This window comes from Falco cherrug, chromosome 14 (genome assembly GCF_023634085.1).
Source record: "Falco cherrug isolate bFalChe1 chromosome 14, bFalChe1.pri, whole genome shotgun sequence".
In the NCBI taxonomy this organism is placed as follows: Eukaryota; Metazoa; Chordata; class Aves; order Falconiformes; family Falconidae; genus Falco; species Falco cherrug.
In genome coordinates, this window is record NC_073710.1 from 3027030 (window position 1) to 3039030 (window position 12001).

Genomic DNA, 12001 nt, shown 5'->3' on the forward strand with positions numbered 1-12001 from the left:
TGGACCAGAGACCTTCAAATGTCCTTCTGATCTAAACTGTCTTATTGACATACTGGACTAGACCCTGATTTGGGATGCTTCCAGACAGGAGAAGACAGCAGGTAACAGGGAAGAGATATAAGATCTCCAAGGCAAGAACATGCTTTCAAATAGTTTGCTTTGGTATTGTGTTTTAGCCTCACAAGAGACAGACGCTGCCAAAGCACTCTAAAAGGGTTCTCCATCCTGTGGGAGAGAGGAAGATACACAGAAAGCAAATCCATAGCGTTGTGCTCCCAGGGAGCAGAAAGATGCAGGATTTAGCAGGCACAAACCACACTCCGGTGCTTGCCAGGAAGCTGACCGACGGTTCATTAGGTCATCTCTGGGTCAGAGATTCAAAGTCAGAGTTAGAAAACAAAACACGGACTATGTCTGAAATCACTTTATTGAAAAATTTCATACAAGAATAGTAAGTGGTAAAAATATTCAGGTGTGATACAGCAACACCACAGACAAGCTCCTCACACACCTCAACCTGAGGCTGGTCCACTGTCTCCACATACTGAGCTTTCCAGAGACATCTGCAGCACCCTGTCGTGTCATGACATGTCATGTCAGTGTGTTTCAGTGCAGCACAGGGAGCAGAGTCTGTCTTTACGTCAAGTAAGATTAGCTAGGACTGATTTTTCCTGTGAGAAAAATCCTGTGAGAGGTATGAAAGGACCTGTAGGTCTGTTGAGAATGCTGTTCGCAATGTAAGGCGTCATTCCCACCCACCCCAGCTCAGCCAAAACACTGACTGAAAGCCTGTAACAAAATATCTTGCAAATAAAAAACTTTTAGAAAACTAGCATTAAAAAAATTGCTATATATAGCATAAAACCATCAAAAAGTGACTGTGCCAATTTCCCCTTTACACAAACAGAATTTTATTCTATTTTATTCTTTTTAGAAAAATCACATTACATTAGACATTTACACAATATATTGCATCTTTCTGAAAAATTCTGTGCAGCAGAAGCCCCCCCATACAGTACCTGGGCAGTTACAAGACAGACCAGTAGCTCCCCTTTAGTTCTGCTGTCTCTACAGGAGCTGCCAAGAATTTGGTTATTGCAGTTTTAAGATTTGGAAAGTAGAAAGCTGCAGGGTGGCAAGCCAAGTGTTTGTAGATCAGTATCATTCCTTCTGAAGAAGGAGAAAAAAACATCACAGGAATCTCTTGATAAAAAAGATACCACATATTAGTTGTTGCTGGTGTCAGTGTTGACTGTTTCTATGTCAGTTTTGATTTGCAGAGTACCACTTCATGTGCCAGAGAGGTACCTGCAGCATCTTTCAGTAATTTCTGGCCTACTAAGAACATACAGCCAAGCCACTGGAGCAAATAAAACCACGTTGGTTTACTTTGTTTCATGAAAAAACACTGTAAGACGCTGACAGACACAGGGTTGTCTGCCTGCTGTCTGAAAACAATTAACATTAATCGTTCCCCAATTCAATTTCCAGCAACCTGGGAGGTGTTACATAGACGGGCAATCCTACCTTGCCCCTACTCTTCCAGGCATGAAAGTCAAAGCCCCTGCAGCCTTCATGCACAGCCACGCAGGAAAGGAGCTGTACCCCAGGGACCGAAGGTACTGCTGTGTGTGAAACCCACTCTGTATTTGGTGACTTGATTTTCTCAAATAACTCAGTAAGAACTTAGTAACTCTTTGCATAACCTTGGAGAATACCAGGAGTGGGCTTTACATTGGAGGATTACGTATCAGATGACTTGCTTCTCTAAGAAACCAGCAGGAACCCATTCAGACAGTTAGCACAAGGATATTTTTTTTTGTTAGGGGGGATTTTTGTTTGCTTTCTTTAACAGAGAGCTGGCAACGGCCAGAGCCCCTCCCTGTACAAAGCGTACAAAGTTATCTCCAGCTAGGGGTCCTAAAGCATAAAGCCCTTTCTCCTGAGTGCACTCATAGGTGAATGGGTCAACATCTATGGGGTTCCTCTTTGGATTGACTGGTTGGTCACTGTCCATTGCCAAGTCCATGCCATTATTTGGCAGAAAGGAGAGGTTGGGGTTTGAGCCAGTCAGAACAAGAGCCATGGAAATTTTATAAACTTTCTGGCAGCCATTCTTGTCCTGACAGATACATTTCTTGTCCTTGCTGAAGGATAGTACGTGATGTTCAGGAAGGCTAACATAACACTCATAGGGCCCAGCACACGCAGCTGACTGTTCTTTCATCATCTGATGGACTTTGTGGTATTCGGGGTACATCATTTTGGGGAGCTGGTTAAAAATAAGACCTGGATCACCGACTCTCCTCCGAAAAACATGGATTACTGGAATATTGCAATGGTGAGCAAAGAGAATCGCATCAGCAGCTGTCAGACCAGCACCTACAATCAAGACTGGATCTGACATGATGCCAATGTTGTTGTTCTTCACTGCTTCCTCTAGGGCAGACAGCTGGTGATGGACATAGGAAAGGTTCTCTCCCTTGACCCCAAGCCAAGTAGGACTATCATATGTTCCTGTAGCTAAGACCACGTTCTCTGCATAGATGGAGAAGGGCTCTTTATCACCTTTCACAGTTCTGAAAAATCCATCCACCTGAAAAACCTCTGCACTCTTCTCATTGAAATTCCCGAGTGAGTCACTATTCTCCTGCAGATCTTTCTGTGCGCTGTTGGAGATGCTCTCTGCGCTCACTTTCCTCACAGAGACCACAACAGTACCGCATCTGAAATTCTTCTGCAGTCCTTTCTTCATCACATAGTGTTGGTAATATTGAGCAATGTCTTCTGCTGTGGCTCTATTGTTTCTGAGGCCTCTGTAATATAGTACAAACAAAGGTCAAGCAGCAGTTAAGTAAGAGACTGGAATTTCTTCCCTCTTCCACTGAATGTATCTAGAGCCATCTACCCTGGAACTACCAGAGAAGACTTGTCTAGTTTCTCTGACTTGAGCAAAGTTACTGCTGGTACACAGAGCTAACTCCGATCCACAAGCTGTTGGACAGAGGCAGCTTTCTCTAGCATGAACCCCAACCCTAAGAACAAGGTTGCTCATTTATGCTTTCCTCTCACATCTTGCTTCCATTCCATTTTTAACTCCTGGACTTTTTAAGATCAATTGTTACACGTCTCAAGAGAAGCACCTCAGAGACTGCACAGTAGCTGAGCTGATTATCCTTGTCATTAGGGACAGCAGCAGTAGGCAAAGAAGTCAGATGACCATGCCTTTTCCAAGCTTTGTTCCAAACTCATGGTCACTGTGATCCGTCTCCCCAGTGGGTGTTGAGAAGGACACATTCCAAGCAGCGCTGCAACTTGACCTGTACCACTGAATGCAGAATGGACTTTTACTGGAGGGTGGGAGGGTGTCCCTTCTCTCACTAGAATCGTCCACAACAGATGGTGGCTACATTCAAGAAGTCTACTCCACTCCAGGTTCCCAAATAACCCCTAGATGTTTGCAGATAATCACACCATAGATATTTTACCTCCTTTTTTGCTTTAGCCAGTCTTTGAACGGGAGATCTGGGAGTCCCATCCATTCCCCTCTGCTCAGCGTAACCATAGAGCCCTCGATAGACTGGAACAAGCAACATAGTAAAATGACTTTCAGTTATTTCATGTAAGAAATTAAATGCGATTTTGTATGTTTCAAGATGGCACAGATCACAAAATCAGTGATTTCCTCTGATCTCTGCCATGGATGAAACGATCCATGTTTTCCAAAAAGAAGGGTAGACTAGAAACATAAATGCCTCTCCTGCTCTTTTTCCTTTTAGACTTTTGCTTGTTTATATACATATAATGAAATGTGGCTGCCTGGCATATTAGAGGAACTTTTGCTTCTCTAGTCAACACACCTGGCTATCTTACAACATGCAGACCTAAGCAGTTAGGATTAAATTCACATACATGCCAGGCACCTCCAGGAGCGTTTCTGCCAAGGACCAGATGGGGGATGGCTCTGTTGGTCTCGTGCCACCAAGTGAGGACAGATTCTGCTGTTCCACCAAAGTCTGTGTCTGGACGCTGAAGAGCATCAAACAGAAGAGCCACAGGGCTGTGGGATCGTCCCTCCAAGCCTTCAGACAAATACTCCAAATCCTAAGGAGAGGCAGATCAGATGCTCAAAATGCATGTCTTGCCAGGTAGCAGACAACTTGTTACTCCAATATTTCCAGTCAGTGGTTTTGGTGTTCTGTGATGCTCATTTACTGTCACACAGACCCCGTTACTGCTCAAGGGATACCTCAAGGATCTTAGCAGCTATGCTGGCACTTCATGCAAGGGAGATCTGAACAATTAAAAAGTACTTTGCTTAAAGCTCATTCTGTCTGGGTACTTTGAAATTCAAATGAGGTTATTACTTATATTACACCCCCAGGATGCTTTACTGTGATGTTATACTGTTTCTCTTTACACAAACCTGGTCCAAAATGGAGACATCTGGTGCCTCTTGCAGCTTCCTCTGGAGAATGGGATGAGGATGAAGACAGTCTCTTTTGAAGTAAGGGATGTTGCCTGACAGCAAATACGAGAGACAGATTCCTGAAGGTCCATTCCCTAAAAAAACACAACAGAGAATTTATACTCCTGCAGACCAAGCAGCCCTTTGAGGAGTGTTTCTAATGTCCAGCCCAATTCAAAGGATACAACACTGCTCTGGATACAGGGGACTGTCTGTTCCAGGTTGACCACTGAGCTATTGGATGGAGTTGGGGAAGTCATTTTACCCCCATATGTCCCCTTCTCCTCCTCTATATATATAGTTGTGTCTATTTGCATTGCAAGGTCTTCAGAACTTGCTGAAAAGACACTGGATTAAATAAGCCACTTGAAGTTTGAAGTCTCTAGCACACTGATAAATTGAGTTATTGCTCATTAACTTCTTAAAAGATTTAGAAACTGGTCACGTACTGGCTGGGGGCCTCAACTCTCCTGGATGGACATTTCATCCCAGTGCAGAGTGTTCATTGTGCACAGGATACAGAGTGAGTCCAGAAAAGAGAGCAGATATTGAAGTGAAGGGGAAACAGCTCTGCTCAGTAAGAAATCCCATCTAATACGGGATACCTGGAAATAGCAGCTTTGACTAACAGGTCTTGAGGACGCTTTCACATGGGAATGAGCCCTACCATGGTACTGCCATCAGTGTGTTAAGGAAAAAAGTCTCTCTGCTATGCCAAGACAACCCCTCCCCTCCCCCCCCCCCCCCCCCCCCAGAATACAGCACTCTGAACAGATTACTGGATGACTGAACTCCTGCTGACCACCCAACAGCCAGTGGAAAAACCTGATATATGTGACTCTGAAGCCCAGTGAGAGCAGCCCGTGGAAAGTTTTCACATGGCTGCTGTCCAGCATGTTAAATATTTTACAGTGTCTGCACAACGAGGTGTCAGGCTCCCCGGCTGCTCAGGCTTTGCTGCTTACTAGTATGTGACTAACCACCATTACGTCACGCAGTGACGATGCAGGGGAGGAGAGCTGAAGTGACACAGCAGCCTGTGTTGACACAGTGCCCATGCGACATGCGTGGGTGACTAGAGCAAAGGCTGCTTCTTGGGGACGTGAAACAGAGGGAGGCTCAGGCTGTGAAGCTAACAGTGAGCTGAGCTGTGCGAAGGGCAGTACGGGTCACAGCTGGGGCCAAAGTCTGCTGTGCTGAGCAAGGACCAGCAGCTGCAGGTCAGCCTTTGGAATATTCCACTTGCAGGAAAATTATCCAAAACCAACAGCAACAGAAATTGAAAGCAAACTAAATGCAGCTGTAGTAAAATATAACACTTTCCAGGTTGCTTCTTTGCTTTAGGAAGTACAAGGAGGTACCTAAGCCAAACTTCAAGTGCACAACTCCCAGCGACACACAGAGGATTCACTTTGAACCACGTGTAAGTATGATATGGATGGTCACAAGTACAGCTGCCTCTGCGGCTTGAACTATTCTAGAAAGCAACTGCCTTCATGAGGCTGCCAGCAGAGCACAGGGAGCCCCCAGCCTTCCTCTAGCAGGGTCTGGGGAAGTAGCTGAAACCTGCGAGCAATGTCCAGCTGCAGTGAAATAGCTGAGCTGCCTCCTCAGAGCACTCATCTTCACACTGGTGCTTCTGAGGTTTAGTGACATCCACACCGGATCCCTGTATAGGTGCGCTAGGGATGTACCAAAATATCCTCCCTCCCACCCAAAGACTTGTACCACTGAACAGTCCACAGTCACTCGACTAGAACCTGCTGCTAGCAGTGTCCTTATCAGACTTGCTGTTAGCAAGGATCTAAGGGTGATTTCTGTGGTGCACTAACTTTGGAATAGCTCTCTTGGGTGCTGTAAATTAGATAAGGAAGGAACCCAGCTCCACAAGGTACTTAAACACTTGCTCAGATAAACAAGGTGCCACATGTGCACTTGAGCAGAACTCATGGTCGGTCACAGAGGGGAAGGCACTGACATCACTACTTGTGCTTGGCTCCAGAAATCACCTCACATTACAGAGCTCCTCTCCTGCAAGGGAGACGAGACGGTTACTACATAACATGTTTCCTAAACTAGTAGAAAATCCACAGCTTCTTACTATTCTATTAAATCTGTACAAAATCAGTATAGCTGACTTGCTTTTAAAAGAAATCTGTGAAAAATTTCAAGAAGCTTTAGAAAGCGCTCCAGATGCTGTTAAACACACACAATGGGGGAAAAAGATGTCACAAACCCACTTCCAATTCAAGCACTACAGATAATCACTTTACAGCAAGTTGATTAACTATCTGTAGTGAAAAGGTTTCGAACCATTCTAAATATCCAACAGAGAAAAACCAGGCCCAGCTGAACTGATGCCGAAAGGCTTACCAATTTTACTATTAAAGAGGCGTGTGGTTTAGCTGGTCAAATACCTGGTTCCCTACTTCCCACAGCTCTTAGTGGCCTTTTCCTTGGTACCAGGGGAAGTTTGGCGGTCAGGGAAAGGATGCAGAAACAGCAGTCAGGCATTGTTTGAGTAAGAACACGTGGAACAAAACGTGAAGACAGCAAGTCCAAAGTAACGATACACAAGAGAACGCAGTAATGCTGGCAGGAGAAAGCTTACCTATGATCACAACAGGCAGTGGCTTGAACCCACTCTTATTTTGTGGTCTGGTCAATAATGCATACATCTTCCCGTCTGGAAGCATTTAGGTGCTGGAGTCTACCTGTTAAAACAAATAAGGTTTGAATTATTTGCTTTTTTGACAAAAAACCCTGTGACTTTCTACAGCCCCCAAACCCAGGTTGATCTATTATCCTTGCATTGCAGACCATCACGTTACACTTCCACACTCAGGACAGGCCTACTTATCTTTTTCTCCTCCTGCCCCCAAAACCAAAGGATGATTCCCTGATTACACATCAAAAAAAAAAAAAAAAAAAGGGAGAGAACCCTGATCTTTCTCATCTACACATGTCCCTCCAGAACAGCTGTCAATGTTGGTAACCCTCTGACTACAGTAACTGAAGTGTTGCAGCTTGTTAATGAAAACTTCATTTCTGCCCATACTGTGCAGAAAATTGTCATAATTATCATGAACACTTTGTACTTTTTAAAGCAACTTGTGCATTTATTTATAAGTAGAGCAAACCTTACTCAAGACTTCTCCCCAAAGGCTGCAAACCTCCTGGCTGCATTTTCAAATATGTATCATTCCATTACTACAGGGTTTGTTTGAAAAGTGCTAGTTTAGTTCCTGAACCTTCTTCCTTAATTTTCCAGAAAATAAAGTTCTAGGTCTGAACAAGTAAATAACAGGTCTTTAAAGAAATTACACATCATCATTATCTTGCATACTAAGGTGTCATTAGAGTGGAATCTACAAAAATAATTAATCATTATGCAGATATTCAGTGAACAGTGAATTAAAGTTTTTTGCCATTCCTGCAGGAATCCTACCATGTTAAATAATTGCTTTAGTTTTCCAGGGAATTCCACTACACTGTCACTAATCTAGAGAAGTTAGAAGTTATTTTTACCAGAACAAACATGAGTTTTTGGGAAGTTGGCATATGCTTTTAAGTTACTCTACAGAGAATACAGTCTTTTATAAAAACATCTATCTCATTTTGGAAAGCTAAGTAAAAATCCACTGAATGGCATGACTTTGTTCAGTAGGGCATGCTCTCCACAGCCTTTTCAAGCGCAGAAAGATCTTTGGCAAGCGCACTGCACCCTTTCATAAGGTCTGGCACTTCACTGCCCTTGACACAGATATTGCAGCAAATGTCATCCTGCAAGTGTAATGCTCCACTTTAAGCCTGACATTTACATCTCCAGTGACTACATTAATGCGGTTAAGACCCTGGTGATTGAATGAGCAGCCAGAAAACTATAGGTGAACTTAGGACTTGCAGAATCCCAGGGTTCAGGAAGTCTTTCAAGTGCATTTGCCTGCAAGTACGTGGTAATTCTCATATACGCCAATATACAGCCATTGCTGGACGAGACACAGCTATTCCAAGAGGACTGGATTCATTCAAGTAGAGAGGCACATAATAAGGCTTATGAGCTGAATTCCAAACTAGCAGCTTTGTCCAAATTTTTGGATCACAGTTTAGTAGCTCTGCTTGCCTATTACCACTTTACTAAGCATTAGTCGAAGATTCTCATGCATTTTGCCTGACAGTGCAAGAACCACTCAAAAGACATAGTAGTTGTGCTTTCTAATTAAAGTCATTTCGAGCATCTGGCTTTGAAGAGAGCTGGATTTCAAGAAAACTTAGGTTCCCCGTTTAATTGAGACTCCGAGGTAGATGCATACACTGCAGAAGATGAACACTTTGGTGTGCTGTGTCCGTACCAAAGCATGCATCTAACCCTCAGAGCACATTTAGTCCAACCTTGCTAGCTTCAGGAGCACAGCCTAACTGCCCAAGTATTTCCCCAGCCTTTTGATTTTTATTTTTTTTTTTGTTGGTTTGGTTCCAATCACAAACCAACCAAAAGTTGATTTGGTTCAACCACATGAACCAAAACCTGCACCACCTTCAGCAGATTATTGTGTAAATTTACTCCAAAATAATTCCCTATCACAAAGCTCCAGAATTGCAGTTGGTAGAATTCAGCACTAGCAGCTGGGACGGCCAGAGACACCAATGGAACAGGACACTGGTGTGACCAGTAAGGTATTCCCCTCAAACCAGCTAAACCACAGCACCTATTGGGAGGTTAGCAGAGGGTTCTTCTCCATGGTAGCAAATGAAGCCCTCTCCATGGCTGTACTATACAAGAAGAGAAATTCTTCTTAATTTTTCCTAACACAGAGTGTACATCTTATTTCTGTGAAACTACTGGGAGTCTGGAAGAGGGAACCAAGATATCTGGAAGCGACTTTCCAGGCTTCTGCTCCACAGCACTCTGCAGCAGCATGCATGGAAAGACTGTATGCACTCTGTAGACAGCGGTAACCCAGCAACACCGGTGAGATTTTTGCTGGAAGCAAGGACTGCTGAACCAACCCAACACAGCACATGGCAACAGCTCCAGGAGAGCAGCAAAGCCAGCACATAAATAATGAGCCTGCAAGCCCGTTTGGAAGACTTGGGCGCAAAGTCATACTGTTGTGTGCCAGCATTTTTCTGGGTGACTCTGAAGGGGACAAAAAAAGGCACAGGGCAGAAGTCAGCTTGGCAGTTCTGTTTGCTTTAGAGGAAGGTGGCCTTGCTCCTGACCATCGCACCATGCCACCCTCTCCCATCCTGATAGCGAGCAAAGCCGGCAGCTGGAGGTTCACTGATAAGGCTCCCTCATTTCACCCTCCTCCATTCTATACCTTCTGACAGATGAAAGAGAAGCATTTCCTGGAATTAACGCAAACCTCAATGGCTAGATGAGCAAAACTGTTAGTCTGATGAAATTACTACATCCATGCATATCTATGCGTGGCCATTTTTAGCCATGGTTTTCTTCAGGATCTGGGTTCACAAAACCCCATAATGACCGCTTTAGTGCTATGTGCTCTGTTTCCTGGAGTTTTGAGACTGGACAAATCTATCAACACAAGATTAACCATTAGAGATGCTTCTGTTTATCCTAGCATGTCTCTACAAATGGGAGCAGTCCCTTCCACATACTATAGCCGCAATCTCTGTAATTCATAGTTAATAATTCTTTTTAAGTAGAAAGTGAATCAGATGCTGAACCTGTTTATAGCTATTCCCATCCTGTCGGCTAAATGTTTGACTCCTGGGAGTAAAACTGAGCTCAAAGCATCTCAGGCATTTCAGTTTCAGGCCAAATATTCACTTTTCCTTCCATTAGAGGGTGGATTATTTTAATGTTGGGTTTTTTTCTGGCACAATCATAAAATCAAGGGACCACACACCCCTCAGCAACCTGTACAGCTAATGCAGCGTAGCAGATGAAAGCCTGTTCTTGCAGGGGCTATTGGAAAACACACAGGACAACGAAGTTCATTCCAAATCTATACAGAACTAGTTAGCAGCAAGATAAAGCCTAAGCTAACAAGAAACCCAAGACCGCTCTTCTCACCCTCCTTTTATGTAGAGTAGGCTGCTGGGCACTCACACGTAAGTCACACTGATCCCTGTTTTGGCTCCTGTTTTAGACTTCCTACTTTAAATGGGTGTCTCTTTCCTCCTCTTCATTTGGGAGCATGCTGCAAACTCCGCAGTTTATCTCCTCACTGCTTCCAAAGCATTTCAGTGTCTATGTGATGTTACATAATTTTCTGGCTTGGAAAAGCACCCAGCTCATTCTGGGCTAAACTCTGCATACCTTCCCGACACAGCCTTAAGCCTAGAGGGACTACAACCCACATAAAGTTGCTCAGTGTGACCCCTGGTAGTTCCAGGCTGCCCAACTGAATCAGGTTTTAAGTGAGTAAAAGAAAATGCAAAAGATGCATGTTGCAACACAACGACACTAAGTGACCTTTAGCAGAAATAAAAAGCCAAGTTACATCTGTGATATGAGAGTAGCTCTCTCCGTAACATCAATGAGGCTTTTCAGCACGTGGGGAGAGTCCAAGGGAGCAGGGCAGTCAGTATATCAATAATGGAAGAGACTGAAAGAGTTACCACGACACTTCAGTTTAAACAAGAACAATTCTAACACAAATGCAGCAGTTTTCTTCAGCTTCATTTCTTCATCAACCCATTCATTTTGCCAGCAGCTTTCAAAATCTTATTCATTAGTGCTTTTAAAGAAAAAAGCAGCATTTGCAATAGCTTTTATATTTTATACTTTCCTACCAGTTTCAGAAGTTTGTTTCCCACCCACACCCCAGCATTATCACTTACGTGCCAGGCCAGTTACCCCCCAAACACAATTATAGCATGTGGAAAACATTCAACTTGATGGTACATAACAACAATACCATTCTCAAAACACCCCTGTGATATTCAGGAAGTAGTCTGCCAGCCAGAGCTCTCCACATTTACTTATAGCCTTCTTACCTTTAGCAGCAGGTCCGATGAGAAGAATTGGGATCTTTATGAAAATGCCTGTACAGTCAGGAAAGGAAACCAAACTACAAGCCTTGAATCCCGTCTCTGCTCTAAGACAGCTGTTTAAATATAGTAGGCTACCAGCACTAAGAGAGGAGAGGAGGAGCTGAAATGAATGGAGGCGGAGCAAGGAAAATACTTATAAGCATGAGTCAGCAGAATATTTCCCTTTCCAGCTTCTGAATGAATGATGTAGTGATCTTCCTTAGTAATGTTCAGCTGACTACATGACTACAGCAAAAGCAGGCTTCTAGGAGCCATGCAGGGCACAAGTCCTGCATTGAACAAATATCTTCATTTTTAACCCTCTGGGCAAATTAAAACCTGAGACTTCAAAAAATGCAATGCTTCCTGTGGAAGAACCGGCTTCTTCCTCTGTACTTAAAAAGAAAAACTGCTAGTTTTAATTGCAGGTGGGAATAAAAGTGAAAGGATAGTAGCACTGTGTGCTTGCTCTAAAACTAATCTTTTTGGCCACAAAAGGACAAGAAAATGGGATTATTTTCTTCCTGC

The 12001-nt window shown here is 43.7% G+C and overlaps 1 protein-coding gene across 1 annotated transcript; it reads right to left on the reverse strand.

The window, feature by feature from the left end:
* Positions 1-412: 412 nt before the first annotated feature.
* OSGIN1 (oxidative stress induced growth inhibitor 1) lies at positions 413-11591 on the reverse strand. The gene is made up of 6 exons (XM_005444583.4): positions 11438-11591; positions 7080-7182; positions 4427-4563; positions 3913-4104; positions 3489-3580; positions 413-2816 (listed from the first exon to the last, which is right to left on the reverse strand). Exons 2-6 carry the CDS (start codon positions 7162-7164, stop codon positions 1823-1825), a joined length of 1500 nt encoding a protein of 499 aa, XP_005444640.2. The 5' UTR covers positions 7165-7182; positions 11438-11591; the 3' UTR covers positions 413-1822.
* Positions 11592-12001: the final 410 nt, after the last annotated feature.

Bases quoted from the DNA above. Each gene is read 5' to 3' on its own strand.
- OSGIN1 (XM_005444583.4), bottom strand. From the start codon at position 7,164: ATGCTTCCAGACGGGAAGATGTATGCATTATTGACCAGACCACAAAAT. The intron at 4,105-4,426 runs GTTTGTGTAAAG...GCCTCTCCTTAG, and splicing joins ATGTCTCCATTTTGGACCAG to GATTTGGAGTATTTGTCTGA. The intron at 2,817-3,488 runs GTAAAATATCTA...ACTATATTACAG, and splicing joins TGGCTAAAGCAAAAAAGGAG to AGGCCTCAGAAACAATAGAG.